This window comes from Chlorocebus sabaeus, chromosome 22 (genome assembly GCF_047675955.1).
Source record: "Chlorocebus sabaeus isolate Y175 chromosome 22, mChlSab1.0.hap1, whole genome shotgun sequence".
NCBI lineage: Eukaryota > Metazoa > Chordata > Mammalia > Primates > Cercopithecidae > Chlorocebus > Chlorocebus sabaeus.
This window is the reverse complement of record NC_132925.1, coordinates 18,762,894-18,780,360: the sequence shown is the minus strand read 5'-3', so window position 1 is coordinate 18,780,360 and position 17,467 is coordinate 18,762,894. Positions and strand designations below refer to the sequence as shown.

The following is a 17,467-nucleotide window of genomic DNA, read 5'->3' as shown; positions in this document are numbered from 1 at the left end:
GCTGCATCATTTACCCCAAAGTAAATTTTCCACAAAATAGCACCCTATTATTATTATTTTTGCATTGCTCTAGTATATCAACTTTGGAAACAAAAGACATTATCCTATTTCTAGCACTCCGTTTTTAGTAGCGGTATTTCCACTTACAAAATATAATCTCAATCACTGAAAATGTCAAATCCTAGAAAACAGCGTTCCTACACATGATGTTAATATTGTTCTTGAAAAGTCGTTGGTCAAAGATTCGTTTGATGAATTCAGTATTTCTGAAATAGGTGATTCTGATGATTCAGACAATTCTGATGTTAGTTCTGTTTAGAAATAACTCCAAAAACAGTTTTTATATTTTATTTTCTTTTTTTTTTTTTTTTTTTTTTTTTTTTTGAGATGGAGTCTCACTCTGTCACCCAGGCTGGAGTGCAGTGGCGCAATCTATGCTCACTGCAAGCTCCGCCTCCCGGGTTCACGCCATTCTCCTGCCTCAGCCTCCCCAGTAGCTGGGACTACAGGCACCTGCCACCATGCCCGGCTAATTTTTTGTATTTTTAGTAGAGACGGGGTTTCACTGCGTTAGCCAGGGTGGTCTCGATCTCCTGACCTCATGATCCACCCGCCTCGGCCTCCCAAAGTGCTGGGATTACAGGCTTGAGCCACCGCGCCCGGCCCTGTATTTTATTTTCACATTGACTATCAGTCAGATTTGCTTCAGCCTCAAAGAGTGTTTATGTAAAATTAAATGAGCGCCGGCAGCAAGCTGCACCTTTGTTTTGAAAACAGGAAAAGGGTCAAATGTAAGACCTGAAACCATAACAATTTTAGAAGAAACCCTAGGAAAAGTTCTGGATATTGGCATAGGCAGAGAATTTATGAGTAAGAGACAGAGCAAATGCAACAAAAATAAATAAAGGGGATTCTGTTAAACTAAAACGCTTTGTACAGCAAAAGAGATAATCAGCATTGTAAATAGAGAGTAAATAGAGAACCCACAGAATGGGAGAAAATATTTGTAAACTATACATTTGAAAAAGAATGAATGTCCATAATCTACAAGGAACTCAAATCAGCAAGAAAATAAATAATTCCATTAAAAAGTAGAAAAACAACATGAACAGACGTTTCTCAAAAGAAGATACACAAAAGACTAACAAACATATGAAAAATGCTCAATATCACTGGTCATCACAGAAATGCAAATTAAAACTGCAACAAGATACCAGTTTGCCCTAGTCAGAATGGCCATTAAGAAGTCAAAAAACTTCTTTTTTTGTTGTGTGCAGACAGGGAACACTTATACACTGTTGGCGAGAATGTAAATTAGTTCAACCTCTATGGAAAACACTATGGAAATTTATCAAAGAACTAAAAGTTAGACCTACCATTCAGTTTAGCAGTCTCACTACTGATACCTGCCCAAAGGAAAATATGTCATTATATGAAAAAGATACCTGCACTAGTATGTTTGTCACAGTAGAATTCATGATGGAGAAGATACGGAATCAACCTAAGAGTCCATCAAACCAATGAGTGGATAAAGAAAATGTTATATATATATATATATGTGTGTGTGTGTGTGTGTGTGTGATGCACACATACACACACAGTGGAATACTACCCAGCCTTTAAAAAGGATATATATATATGATGTACACATACACACACAGTGGAATACTACTCAGCCTTTAAAAAGAATATATATATGATGTACACATACACAGTGGAATACTACTTAGCCTTGAAAAAGAATATATATATATATATATGATGTACACACACACAGTGGAATACTACTCAGCCTTGAAAAAGAATATATATATATATATATGAGATGTACACATACACAGTGGAATACTACTCAGCCTTTAAAAAGAATATATATATATGATGTACACATACACAGTGGAATACTACTCAGCCTTTAAAAAGAATATATATATATGATGTACACACACACAGTGGAATACTACTCAGCCTTGAAAAAGAATATGTTATATATATGATGCACACATACACACACAGTGGAATACTACTCAGCCTTGAAAAAGAATATATATATATATGATGCACACATACACACACAGTGGAATACTACTCAGCCTTGAAAAAGAATATATATATATATGATGTACACATACACAGTGGAATACTACTCAGCCTTTAAAAGAAAAAATATATATATATGATGTACACATACACACACAGTGGAATACTACTCAGCCTTTAAAAAGAATATATATATATATTTATATGATGTACACATACACACACAGTGGAATACTACTCAGCCTTTAAAAAGAATGAAATAATGTCTTTGCAGCACCTTGGATAGACCTGAGGGTCATTATCCTAAGTAAAGTAACCCAGGAACAGAAAACCAAGTACTACATGTTCTCACTTCTAAGGGGGGAATAACCTTCTGGATAAATGACAGCATACAGAATGCTGTAATGGACATTGGAGACTCAGAAAGGGGGAAGGTGGTAAGGGATTAAAAAATCACCTGTTGGGTACAATGTACACTATTTGGGTGATGGGTACACTAAAAGCCCAGATTTCATCACTATAAAATTTATCTGTGTAACCAAAACTACTTGTACCCCTAAAGCTATTGAAAAATTTAAAAAATAATATAAATAAATTTCAACATGAGATTTGATGGGGACAAACCATGTCCAAATCATAGCACTCTCAGAATATACATTCATAACATACAACATGTATCATATCTTCTTATTCTTCAACCCTATCTCTAACTGTTCTAGATCTATAATTAAATATAATAAATGATCACTGTCAGTCTTCTTCCTCAAGTCCAACCACTAGTCTATTGTTGGGATGAAGTTCATCTTTGAATAGCTTGATTCCTTAAGAAGGGCTTATGGTGCAGATTTCGCGTGTTGAAAACTGCTTACTTTGTAAATTTTTTATGGCCTTTAGGCTTGAAGGGGCTGCTTGATAATATCTAAATCTTGGATTCAAATGTTACTTCTTTGAGTTAAAAAAAAAAAGTGCTTTTCCATGATTCCCTTACTTCTTATTGTTTTTTGAGAAGTCTGATGGCAATTGAACTCTTGCCATTATAAGGCATTTGGTTTTTGTACAGTGACCATGAGGATTTTTTTCTTTACCTTTAAAGTCTATTAGTTTTCTAAGGATGTTTTGAAGTTGATCATTACAGGTTAGTTTTCACTGGTATCCAGTGGACTCTTTCAGTATGTAAATTCAAGTCTTCCTTTATTTCTAGAAAATTTTCTTGGATTATAGTTTTAATACTTCCTATTTAATGATTTTTAAATGACATGAAAATTGTATGTATTTATGATGTACATTATGTTTTGATATGTGTATACATTGTAGAATGGATCAATCAGACTAATAAATGCATTACCTCACGTACTTAATGTTTTTGTGGTGAGAACACTTAAAAATCTCTTAGCAATTTTTAAGTAAATACACTGTTATACAGTGGTTCTTTTTACCTTATCACTCCTGTATAACTGAGAGTTTTGTGTCCCTTGACCAACATCTCTCCAACTCATCCCTCCAACTCCCCCTTCAATCCGTTCTACTCTCTGCTTCTGTGAGTTTGTCTTTTTTAGATTCTACATGTGAGTGAGATCATGTAGCATTTGTCTTTCTATGCCTTGCTTATTTCACTTAACATCATGTCCTCCAGTTTCATCCATGTTGTTGCAAATGGCAGGGTTTCTTTTGTTTTTTTAGTATAGGCTGAATAGTACTCTGCTGTGTTCATGTACTACATTTCCTTTATCCATTTATCTACTGATGGATATTTAGATTGATTCCATATCTTCGCTATTGTGAATAATGCAGCCGTGAACATGGGAGTGTATATATCTTTTCAACATATTGATTTCATTTTCTTTAGATATGTATACCCAGTAGTAGAATTACTGGACCATTTGGTAGTTCTATTTTTAATTTTTTTGAGGAACTTTCATCCTGGTTTTCATGAACAGCTATACTAATTTAGATTCCCACCAATAGTGTAGAAGGGTATCATTTTCTCCACATTCTTGTCAACACTTATCTTTTGTCTTTTTGATAATGGCCATTCTAGCAAGTGTGAGGTGATATCTCATTGTGGTTTTATTTTCATTTCCTTGGTGTTTAATGGTGCAGAACATTTTTTCATATATCTGTTGGCTATTTGTATAATAGGGGAGGGGATTGTTTTCATAAACTTTTTCTGAAAAGTACCTGCTTAGGTCTTTTTTCATTTTTAAAGTTATTTGTTTTCTTGCTTTTGAGTTGTTTGACCTCCTCATACGCTTTTGGTATTAACCCCTTACCAGATACATAGTTTGCAGGTATTTTCTCTTTCTCTGTCTCTTCACTCTGTTGATTGTTTTCTTTGCTATGCAAAAGCATTTTAGTTTGAGGTAATCCTATATGCCTATTTTTTTAATATTAATATTTGTTCCATTGCTTTGTGTATTTATTTTTAATACTTATACATCAGTTGAAACTTTTTTGCCATTATATCCCCTTTCATTTCAGCCACATTCTCACCTTTTTACTTTCTAAATATTCTTTTTAGTCTGTTTTTTTTATTTTCTTTTCAACATTCCTTATGTTTTCATTAGAATCTGTAATTCCTTGTGCACTTTATAATGTGGTCTTAATTCTTCATTTTTGGTATACTTTTGTCTTTTCTTGTATTTCTTTCCTGAGGTCAACCAACTCTCATTTCTTTCTGCTTTTTTGTCCATTTCTGCCCCTAGTTTCTGAATTTATGGTTCAAGATATTTTATCATATCCCAAATGTTTGAGGACATTTAATTAAGTTTGGAGTGCTGTGCTGTAGTTTCCTTCTGTCGCTGTTTTTATAGGGGGAGAGGGTTTTCATAAACTAAATTTTAGGGACTCACATTTTTTGTTTTCTTTTTATACTGTGTATTTTTAAGTAGATTAACATTGTACCTCTGTATTTCTGTGGATAGGGCTGGCAGTTTGCAGCGGTTTATAAGCTTTGTAGCTCATAATAGGCCTCTTCATTAATGTATTTTTTTTTCTTCTGAGAGAGACCGTAGTTCGGGAGAGATTGCCTATATATATATGTTATTTTGTTTTGTTCTTTCAGTATCCTAAGTGTTTCCTCTGAGATTTTGAGGCAGATTATTGAGGAATTGACAACTGTCCATTTCTCAACAACATTTAACTGGAGGGAACTTACTCTCCTGTGAGATCCTGGCCCCATCCAAGAATTCCAATTTGTGAGCCTTTTAAGTGGATATTAAAAGATTTTGACATCTCCTAAGTAGTGAAGAGTATATTTTTTCAGAAAAGCTTTAAAGAAATTTCTTGATATTCTATGAATGTCTCATCTGTGATGCTTGGCACCACATCTGGTTTTGCTGAAGTCTTCACATTATTATGACTCATTGCTTTTTGTATTAGCATACTTGGCATGAGAAACTGCCAGCTATACTGAAAGAATCTGTCAACTTAGAGCTAGGACCTTGAATCACTACCTTTTCAAGATGTTTTATTAAGAAATAGAATGTGAAGCTTTCTTCTTCACAGAAGTTGGCTTGTTTTCCAAAAGATAACTCTTAAAGTCTTTACTAAAGTAGAAGTTTCATAAGAGAGAAGGAAAGCCCACTTGGAAAATTTCGATGGAGAATTTTGATATTACCTTATTTTTAGCACATCTGAATGCTATAAATTTTTCTGTCAAGACTGTTTGGTTACCATTGTAGATAGTGGTAAAAACCTATGTGCTCTTTTGTCTGAGCTACAGTTCTGAAAGGATTTTAGAAGAGGCAGCTATGCTTATAATCAAAGAAATGCAAAGTTTTAAAACTAAGTCCATTTTTTTCTGACTTTTGGATTCATAAAAAAATTAAAATTTTAATGTCATGTTGGTGTGAGTGTAGTAAAACTGACCCTTTTTTATGTTGAAGATGTACGTAAGTACACATTTGTATATGTAGAAGAGGAATCGCTGGGTTGTGTATTTTCAGCTATAGCAGTTATTGCCAAATGTTTTTGTGGCTGTACTATTTTACACCCTCTACCACTGTATAAGAGTTCCAGTTACCATTCTCTGCTTTTCTCCACGTTAACTGTTCTGGTGTGTGTGTACTGATGGCATGTTATACATAGTTTGCTTTGTATTTCCTTGAGAGCTGATGATGTTGTGCTCTTTTCATACATTTATTATCCATTTGAATATCTTCATTTATAAAGAATCTGTTTACGTTTTCATGCATATTCTCTGTTGGGAGATCCTTTTCTTATTCATTTGTTGGAGTTCTGTATATGTTCTGGTAATGGGTTCTTTTTAGGTGTAGTACACATGTCTTCTCCATTGCTATGGACTGCCATTTTGCTCCATTATTGGTATCTTGTGATAAATAGACATTAATTTTATGTAGTTTGCGCTTAGTAATTATTTTATGGTTAGTACTTTTTGTGTTCTGTTTAAGGAAGTTTTGCCCATTTCTAGGTCATGAAGCTGTTCTCAAAGTTTTCCACTTAAAGCCTTATTGGATTTGTTTCTACATATATTATCGTCAATCCGTCCAGAATTGATTTTTAATTGTGTTGTGTGAGGTAGGAGTCAAAGTATCAAGGTACATTTTCCCATGCAGCATTTATTCACTTTAAAATGTGCAGATATCAGATCTGCTGCTTAAGATGAAAAACACCAAAGTAGCTACTTTTCTAAAATCAAGATGTGCAATAACTATGATATGTTGTAGAATAATATAATTTAAAATACTTTTCTAAAACCACTATATTTTAGAAGAGAGGCAAATTCATTTTTAGTAATATTGCTAAATCCCTTTTAAACCTAGTAAATATCTGTTATGTCCCATTTTAAATATATGCCCAATAGTCTAATTGTTTAAAAAGAAATTAGAGCTATACCTTCCTATCATTATCTTCTGCAGGCAAGTCTTTGCTGAAGCAGCTAAAACTAAGGCTAAATCCAGCCAAAAAGAACAGCTTATTCACAGTATAAGAGAAATGATTATGGGAAGACATTTTAGACATTCAAAAAGAGGACACTCAACAACTCCAAGTCAGGGAGTTAATTTGTACATCTCCACCTCACTCTGGCCCACCAAGCATAAGACAATGGTCCTCAAAGCCAGACTTTTTTAAAGAAACTTTACTGACGGAAGTTATTTAATGATAGCATCTATGGTAAACATTGTCCAGGCACTGTAATGGCCTCTTCTGTACCTTAGAGGATTCAACTGTACATTTGATTTGTCCCACTACACTAAGCTTTCTGAGAGCATCACTGGCTCTCATTCCATCACCGAATCCCCAGTCTACCTGGCTTAGTGCCTGAATATTCAGGGTTTCAATAAATGAGTTCCTTTGAGAATTCCAAATTTTGTTTTTTGAGACCGGAGATGCTCCTATACTAGTAAAAACAAAACACAAACCTGTTTGTAAAGAAGTTTGTAAATTAGAATCTATGCTCTTTAAGCAAGCTTCATTTCCCCCTACTGAAAGTGGACAGAGCTGATGTGCTTTTGTTCTAGCAAGTAACTCTCTGCCCTCTGGTCCATCCTTCTGAGTTGCAGATTCCTAAGGAAAGCATTGTTCCATGGCACACCTCAGCAAGTTGAATGAGCTTCCATTTAATTGAGAACATAAATAAGATTTCTGCAGAAGATTTTATAGTAATAGTATTAACTATACTTCTGGTTTATCAGAGTCAGATGCACTATCTCACCTGTCTTTTGAATACAGAATGTTTCCATTTAACATCTTCTAGAGCTTAATTTATTGCTGTTCATCTACTCTGGTTAATGTGGACATCAGAAGAGGCATGGTGACCATGAGGTCTCTACACTCTATACAAGTGGCTACAAACTCACTGCCAACAGGGTCTAGACAGATGAAATAAAGAAGTGAAATGGCCTAGGCATATGAAGAATAACAGCATAGCTATGATGATAAATGATAGCTGAGCTTCAGGACTGGGGGCATTGTGGAGTGGTAGGGCTGTGGCAAACTAGAGTGTGACTTTCTTTTTCAAAGGGGATAGCTGCTACTTAAGGACAATCACTTAGAAAACTGTCCTAGATTTCCTTTTTTCCTTGTGATTTTTCAAGGAAAGTTGGAAATTCAGAATGTATGTAAAGTTTCCAGATTTTGAAAACTTTAACACCTAATTTAAACATTTTTGAAGGAGAGTATAGCCCAGAACTGTACAGACCAAGAGGCCTGTGGGCTGATTCGGGTCCTGAGCCATCAATTCTAACTTCTCCTCCATACCTCTATCAGATTCAATTATCCAAAAGCATGATATTCTTGGACTATACACTAAATTCCTGGTTGTGTTCCGTTTTATTTTGCTTCATAACAAATTATCACAAGCTTAGCAGCTTAAACGAGCACAGTTTTATCATCCCAGTTTCCACGGATCTGAAGTGTGGGCATTGCATGGCATGACTGAATTCTCTGCTCAGGTTCCTACCAGCCTGAAGTTAAGGTGTTAGCTGGGAATATGTTTCTCACCTGGGGCTCACAGTTCTCTTCCAAGTGTACTAGTTGTTGGTAGAATTCAGTTCATTGCAGTTGTAAAACTGAGGTCCCCATTTTCCTGGTTACTGTTGGCCAGGGACTGCTCTAAGTTTCTAGAGGCCACTTGCAATGACCCTGATAGGCAAGTTGCTACATAGATGTTTGCTTTCTTCCAGGACACCTGGCATGTGTCTCTCTTATTACCAATTCTGCAACCTGAGAAAACAATGTGCTTTTAATGGGCCTACCTGATTAGTTCAGGCTTACCCAGAAAAATCTTCCTTTTGCCATATATGTAACATAAAAGAAGTTAAAAATAAAACTGACAGGGAATCCTGGTAAGAAATACCTTAGAAGGCCGGGTGCAGTGACTCACGCCTATAATCCCATCACTTTGGGAGGCTGAGGTAGGTGGATCACCACAGGTCAGAAGTTCAAGACCAGCCTGGCCAATATGGTGAAACCATGTCTCTAATAAAAATACAAAAATTAGCCAGGTGTGGTGGTGTGCATCTGTAATCCCAGCTACTTGGGAGGCTGAAACAGGAGAATTACTTGAACCCGGGAGGCAGAGGTTGCAGTGAGCCAAGATCACACCACTGTACTCCAGCCTGGGTGACAGAGTGAGACTCCGTTTGAAAGAGAGAGAGAGAAAGAAAGAAAGAGAGAAGGAGAGAAGGAAGTAGGAAAGGAAGGAAAGGAATATCCTGGAAGCATTAAAAGATCACATACTACAGGAAATTTTACAAGTAAACACAGGTTGGAAAAGTTAATCAAGAAAACAACAAGTTACCAGTTTCTTTATCTCCAACAATGCCATTGCTTTTGGTGTTTAGTTATGAAGTCTTTGCCCATGCCTATGTTCTGAATGGTATTGCCTAGGTTTTCTTCTAGGGTTTTTATGGTGTTAGGTGTTATACATTAAGTCTTTAATTCATCTTGAGTTAATTTTTGTATAAGGTGTAAGGAACAGGCCCAGTTTCAGTTTTCTGCATATGGCTAGCTAGCCAGTTTTCCCAACAGCATTTATTAAATAGGGAACCCTTTCCCCATTGCTTTTGTCAAGTTTGTCAAAGATCAAATGGTTGTAGATATGTGGTGTTATTTCTGAGGCCTCTGTTCTGTTCCAGTGGTCCACATACCTGTTTTGGTACCAGTACCATGCTGTTTTGATTACTGTAGCCTTGTGGTATAGTTTGAAGTCAGGTAGCGTCATGCCTCCAGCTTTGTTCTTTTTGCTTAGGATTGTCTTGGCTATGTGGACTCTTTTTTGGTTCCATATGAAATTTAAAGTAGTTTTTTCTAATTCTGTGAAGAAAATGGTAGCTTGATGTGGATAGCATTGAATCTATATATTTGGGCATTATGGCCATTTTCACAATATTGATTCTTTCTATCCATGAGCATGGAATGTTTTTCCATTTGTTTGTATCCTCTCTTATTTCCTTGAGCAGTGGTTTGTCCTTGAAGAGGTCCTTCATGTCCCTTTAAGTTGTATTCCTAGGTATTTTATTCTCTTTGCAGCAATTGTGAATGGGAGTTCACTCATGATTTGGCTTTCTGTTACTGGTGTATAGGAATGCTTGTGGTTTTTTCACATTGATTTTGTATCCTGAGACTTTGCTGAAGTTGTCTATCAGCTTAAGGAGATTTTGGGCTGAGATAGTGGGATTTTCTAAATATACAGTCATGTCGTCTGCAAACAGAGACAATTTTACTTCCTCTCTTCTTGTTTGAATACCCTTTATTTCTTTCTCTTGCCTGATTGCCATGGCCAGAACTTCCAATACTATGTTAATAGGAGTGGTGAGAGAGGGCATCCTTGTGCCAGTTTTCAAAGGGAATGCATCCAGTTTTTGCCCATTCAGTGTGATATTGGCTGTGGGTTTGTCATATATAGCTCTTATTGTTTTGAGGTATGCTGATTTTGAACTTTTTACAGCAATTTTATTCCTAAGTTTTTTGACTTTTGTGATGCTATTATGGATGGAGTTTTAAAAATTTCATTTCAGATTGCACTAGCATATATGGAAATGCAGTTGATATTTGTATATGGATCCTGTGACTTAGCTAAGTTTCTTTACTAGTTCTAGTGAGGTTTTGTTTTGTTTTCTTTGTCAATTCCTTAGAATTCTCTACTCATAAGATCAAGTATCATCCTTGAAAATGATTTTTGGAAGTCCACATGACTCTTATTCAAGTGATGTTGCCATAACTTAAAACATTTTTGAAAGTCCTTATTCAGAATTTCTTACACAAGTTACCAAGCACATAAGAAAATCAGTTTTTATTATTTATTAGTGTATGTCTTGCTTTAATGTCTCTCCTTCTTCTTCCTTTTTATCTTAGTATCTTAGATCTGTATTGAGGATATGTTATTTTTTATAGCCTGTCCAACCTGTGGCCTGCAGGCCACATGCGGCCCAGGACAGCTTTGAATGCGGCCCAACAGAAATTCGTAAACTTTCTTAAAACATTATGAGATTTTTTTTGTGATTTATTTTTTATGTTTGTTTATTGGTTGATTGATTGATTGTGCCCATCAGCTGTCGTTAGTGTTAATGTATTTTATTTGTGGTCCAAGACAATTCTTTTTCCAGTGTGGCCCAGGGAAGCCAAAAGATTGGACACCCTTGTGATAGACATTAAAGGATGGAAGTTAGGCACACAGTTATATATATGCATCTGACATTTAAGGAAAAAGCTGTGGATGGATGGTTAAGCTTGTGAGTTGTCAGATCATAGTTAAAGCCATAGGATCAAATGTGATCACCTAAAGAGATTAACTAGAAATCCAACAACCCTCAGAAGTAAAATTGAGTAGGTCCAAAAAAAGGCTTGAGGTGTAACCTGAGGTCAGAATCTAAGGGGGTTTGAGGGAAGCATGTTAAGAATACTACTAATTAACCATCAGTTCATTTGTGAACCACCTGCCTGTATGAAATATTTTGTTAATTTTTTTTAGTCCCTTATTATTGTTTTTAAAGAGCATATATGTCTCTCACAGGAAATTAATCTCTATAAGTTCAGTGATGCATGTACTGCTTTTCCTTTTGAATCATTTGAATAGACATTACTTGTCATTTTTTTCCTCCAGAGTAATATGATTTATAATCATTAAACATTTTAATCCTTGTTTTATACTAATTTAATAGCCAGCTTGGTATATTATTCTGATTCTGTTATCTACATTGCAAATATTATTGACTTAAAGAGAGTCACAGCAAATAATCTGCTTTTCTTTCATTCCTAGGCAAATACTGTGGTCTGGGGTTGCAGATGAACCATTCAATTGAATCAAAAGGCAATGAAATCACATTGCTGTTCATGAGTGGAATCCATGTTTCTGGACGCGGATTTTTGGCCTCATACTCTGTTATAGATAAACAAGGTAATTTTCACCTTATGCAGTGGCTCCTACAGTTTGTAATTTCTAATAACAAAAATAAAATGCTTTTCTTCAGTAGCTGTTTTCTGAAATTGGAATAGAGCAGAAAGACTGAACAGTTAATAGCATATATATAAATTTGACAAATAAGGTGAGATCAGTTTCAAAGTTCCAAAACTAAAAGTACATGAATGTTACTTCCCTTTCCTTAGTAGAGGAAATACTGCTGAAATACTGATTTTTTTTATTTTTATAAGGTTGGAACACAAACTGTATAACTTTTTTTTTTTTTTGAGACAGAGTTTCGCTCTTATCGCCCAGGCTGGAGTGCAGTGGTGCAATCTCAGCTCAGCGCAACTTCCGCCTCCCGGGTTCAAGTGATTCTTCTGTCCCAGCCTCCCAAGTAGCTGGGATTATAGGCATGCACCACCATGCCTGGCTAATTTTGTATTTTTAGTAGAGATGGGGTTTCTCCATGTTGGCCAGGCTGGTCTCGAACTCCTGACCTCAGGTGATCCGCTTGGCTCGGCCTCCCAAAGTGCTGGAATTACAGGTGTGAACTACTACACCCAACCTATAATAACATTTTTAAAATTTATAAATTATTGAAATGTTTTATATCAATTTAAAACATTATTATTCACAGTTTACTGCTTCATAGTGCTGTGTTAAAGACCATACTACCATTATTTTCAAAGAATAAGATCTCACATCCCCAGGAGTACCTGAGGAGTGCTGAGACAGCATGAAATAAACATGGTGTATTTCTGAATTGCTAATGTTTAGGAGGAAAATGTGGTGTAAAGGGGGAAAATGAAAAACAAGGTTATTCAGGTGCTGGTGAGGTTGTGGGGAAAAAGGAACAGTATACAGTGTTCGTGGGAGTGTCAGTCAGTTCAGCCATTGTGGAAGACAATGTGGTAATTCCTCAAAGACCTAAAGACAGAATTACCATTCAACCCAGCAATCCCATGACTGGATATATACCCAAAGGAATATCAATTATTCTGTCATAAAGACACATGCACGTGTATGTTCATTGCACCACTATTTAATAGCAGAGACTTAGAATCACCTTAAATGCCCATCAGTGATAGACTGGATAAAGAAAGTTTTGTACATACACATCATGGAATACTATTCAGCTATGAAAAAGAACGAGATGTTCTTTACAGGGACATGGATGGAGCTGAAAGCCCTTGTCTGGCAGACTAATTAATGCAGAAACAGAAAACCAAATACTGCAGGTGCATGTTCTGACTTATAAGTGGGAGCTAAATTATGAAAACACATGAGGGGAACAACACACACTGGGGATTTTTGGAGGGTGGGAGGTGGGAGAGGATCAGGAAAAATAAATAATGGATACCAGGCTTAATACCTGGATGATAAAATAATCTGTAAAACAAGCTCCCATGACCCAAGCTTACTTGTGTAACAAACCCGCACATGTACCCCAAACTTAAAAGTTTAAAAACAAAAGATTATTAAATAGAATAGAATCCAAAATTTACCTGAATCTCTAAGATAAAATGCAAGACCTGCATGAAATCTCTCATATGTTTTAGCTGCTGTGGGATGTGTTCATTTCCCCCTGCTATGTAGGGGTACCATGATGAGAAAGTTTAAGAAGTGTTGCTAGTATAAGAATATATCAAAACAATCATTTAAATTTTTAAAAGTTGATATTTTGATATTCAGCATTGAATTAAGTTACCATTTAAAAGTTAAAATTGGCTTTTACTTCATATTGTATTAAATGAGGACATTATCAAGAACCTCCTAATTGTGAGAGTGCTGGGCACTGGGAATTATAGGGGAAAGCAAGCGATTCCTACTCAGCTATGGTGGGTTTTAGATAAACAGGATATGTCTTATTGAAAGTTTCATTTAGAAAGTGATAGAGGAGAGAGCTGTTTCGTATGGAGGAACCTGCCTTTCTTTAGTTTATAAGCAATAGGGCAAGGTGTGAAGGCTAACAAAATCTGTCATGGAAAATGAGAAGGAAAATTCATTTGGATGAAATAGTAGAAAAGAACTAGAAACATTATGCCAAATGAACAATTAATATTTTTGACAGAACCAGGAAAACATATGCAGTGTGATGTTGTGGAAAGGACTCTAGGTGTCTGTTCCTGGAATCAAAGCTTGCCTCTACCACGTGCTAGCTGGCTAACCTCTGGCCAGTCATTTCACTGCTGTGAGTTGTGAGGACTGAATCTAATAAAAACGTGTACCGTTTGTAGGCTCATGACACAGCAGACACATACAATGTTAGTTTCCCCCCTTCTACCACTGTACACATGCATACACATGTTCCCCGCCCCTACCACTGAAAAAAGTAATGTAGAGAGCACAAGTGAGATGATAATGGATTACCGTCCTTTAAGTTTTACTTAAAGTCTTGGGGTTGATAGGTGAGAGGATAGATAATAACATTAATTTGCTTGTTATTTTCATTAAGTTTCTTAACCTTAATATCAGGTTAAATTATTTATTCTGATTCGTATTTTTGCTTTTCTCTGTTATTTATCAAGTTGAAAGCTTCTGGAAAATAAGTATCCTCTTTTTTTTAAAAAAAAAAAGTTTCTCACGTTAGATATTTAAATTATGAGGCTTTTTGACCCACAGAAACCTTAATATCCTGCATTAAATTTACTTAAGAATTGGGTATGACCTCAGATAAAAGAATCAGAATGTTGCGTAGCTTACAAACCTCTGCCAAATTTCAAGTGGCTATATTCTATTTTGGATGAATCTTAGCTTCCAAAGATTTTTGAAACAACCACCTTAATCAGGAATTTCTTTATACTAAAACTTTCAAAGTCATAATCATCTTGGGAAATTCTCATTTAACAGCTCTCTCCTGAAATCTTACTATTTTTTGCATGTCTTTATCCCATCCATCAAGCATGTGTTTTATAGAATGAATTGGCTGAACTATATTCAAGAGAACACTGGTTGAATTTCTTATTACTTCTTCTTGGGTGGCTTTTTGATCACAATTTCTTATAATGACTCATTCATTTGAAGGTTGCTTGGCTTTGGTTGAGGTCCTCAGTGTATTTTTATCCAGGAAACTTAACTGCCACAATGAATTCCATAAATGTTTTCAAGGAACCTAACTATATGTCTCTAGCCTAGAAGTCTAGTTGAAGATTTAGACTATTTGGGAATGAAAAGATTGTGAAAAATCTTGCTTCATCAGCTACTTCATTTGTGAGGCTCTCAAGATGACTTGTGTTATAGTATGTATTGTTGATAGAGTCATGATTTTGCACGAGATAGACTAATTCTCATTACCTTGTGCAAGAGCCCATTGTAAAAATCTATTCCTTTTGATTGCTTATTTCCTGCCCTATATTTGGCACCAAGGAAGCAGCAGTAGATAAGACACAATCATACCTTCATGGGACTTGCAGTATAGGGTTGGAAAAAGACATTAAACGAATACTTAATTGCAATTATGAAATAAAGTATAGTGAAAGAATCAGCAAAGGATAGGGGCCAGTGGTGTGTGAGGAGTGGAAGATTGATAAAAAAGCAGAGTTTTCCTGAGGAAGTCACTTTTAAGCTGAGAAGTGAAGGATTGGAGTTTCCAGGCAGACAAGGAAGGAAAAACATTCTACAGAAGGGAACAGCAGGTGCAAAAACCTGATGGTGGAGAAGAGCTTTGGGAGAACGGGAAAAGAAAGCCAGAGTAGCTAGAGTAGATTGGGTTGGGGGGTGAGTAGGTTTCATTATTCTGAACCTTATAGAAAAGGTAAGGGTTGGAGTTTTTTCCTAAGAGTGTATGGAAGCTGTTAAGAACAGAGAAGTGGTGTGACTGGATTTATGTTTTTGTTTATGCAATCTTCTCTGCTCTGTGAAGAGTGGGTCAAATAAAAGTAAGAATAAATGTAGAGAGGCCCATTAAGAGGCTGTCTCAGGAGCCAAAGCAGAGATGATTGAATTAAGAGGTCTCGTAAATGTAACTAGAATTATGCCAGTTTGTAAAGACTGTAGAAGTCAGACATATCTTCTACAGGGAACACTTCAATGAATTAGAGTTTATCCTGGTGGAATTTAAGCTCTAGGAAGAGTCTTTGAGCATTAGGAAGCCTCTTGGATGAAGCTCTGAACTACAGTAATGCCCTGGTTGTATCTTGGGCTCTCTATCTGGAGTCCTCTTCCACTTTCATTTCTAGTTTTCATTAAATTTTTAATAAAGCTTTTTTTTTCCCCCTCTCTGCTATTTTTAATGATCGTTGAGCGGTAGTTTTCAGCTTTTTTCATTACCAGTTATCTCTTTCCATTTTCACCTATAAACCTCATTTTTGAAAGATATAGTGAAAGGAAAAGTTCCCATTTCCTCAAGCAATTTGATATGTAGAAATATGAATCAAGACTTCCAACAACTGTGAGAGGACTAATATTTCTACTCTAAAGTAGCATAATCTCAACAAATTTCAACCGTTCCACAGAAGCAGCCACTAAATACTTCCTTATACAAACAGCCACATCTATGGTCCTCATAATAGGTATTCTCTCTGATAATCTATTCTCCAGTGAACTATCATAAATACTGTTAATCAATTTTCATCTACTGCAGCCAGACTTTCTGAAAATTTGAAGATGTATGTGGACCTTTGTGGTATGTTGGACATTTATATTGGCAATCCCTGTTTAGAAGTTCTATAAAAACTCCTGAGTTACTGCTGGTGTTACTGAGTGAGGCAGAACCTACCACATTAACGTCCAGACTCAGGTAACTTGGATCTTTTAATTTAGTATAATAATAAATGTGGCCGGGTGTGGTGACTCACGCTTGTAATTCCAGCACTTTGGGAGGCCGAGGCAGGTGGATCACCTGAGGTCAGTAGTTTGAGACCAGCCTGGCCAACATGATGAAAACCTGTCTTTACTAAAAATACAAAAAATTAGCCGGACATGGTGGTAGGTTCCTGTAATCCCAGCTACTCAGGAGGCTGAGGCAGGAGAATCGTTTGTACCCGGGAGGCGGAGGTTGCAGTGAGCCGAGATTGCATTACTGCACTCCAACCTGGGCAGCAAGAATGAAACTCTGCCCCAAAATAATAATAATAATAAATGCTCCTGACATTTTATTCTGAAAAGTAGATTTAAAAACAGCAGTTGTCATTGGAATTGAAAAAAAATTAAAATGAATTTTATAGATGATCTAAATTTCTATTTTTGAATCTGTTCAACAATGACCAGTTCTAGGAACTGGACATTTCTAGAATGGTTCTGGGTGATGATTTTTTTAAGTTGTAGTTATAAAACAGTGAATTCAGAAGAAATATATACATTTGCATTGAAAGCTTCAAGTCCTTCAAGACAGCATTTGTTCATATGTACCATAATTGGTGTGTGTGTGTGTGTATGTGTGTGTGTGTGTGTGTGTTTACATGCATGATTGGAAAGTGGTGATCCTGGTATTCTTTTTGGAGAACATGAAATTGTCACTTAAAACATAATACTAAATCTTACTACTTTAGATTTCACCAACTCAGAATTTTGTAGTGGTCAGTCTAAAGTTTGCCTTTATTTTGGAGGGGAGAAATAGTAAAT

At 35.9% G+C, this 17,467-nt stretch overlaps 1 protein-coding gene across 2 annotated transcripts in view; it reads left to right on the top strand.

Annotated features, from left to right (window-relative positions):
- Positions 1-17,467, top strand: part of DCBLD2 (discoidin, CUB and LCCL domain containing 2) — a 91,524-nt gene that overhangs the window by 31,969 nt on the left and 42,088 nt on the right. For both annotated transcript variants that reach the window (XM_073009675.1, XM_038003220.2), the window contains exon 3: positions 11,762-11,899. In XM_073009675.1, the coding sequence (XP_072865776.1) occupies positions 11,762-11,899 (138 nt within the window). The remainder of the gene's footprint in view (positions 1-11,761; positions 11,900-17,467) is intronic.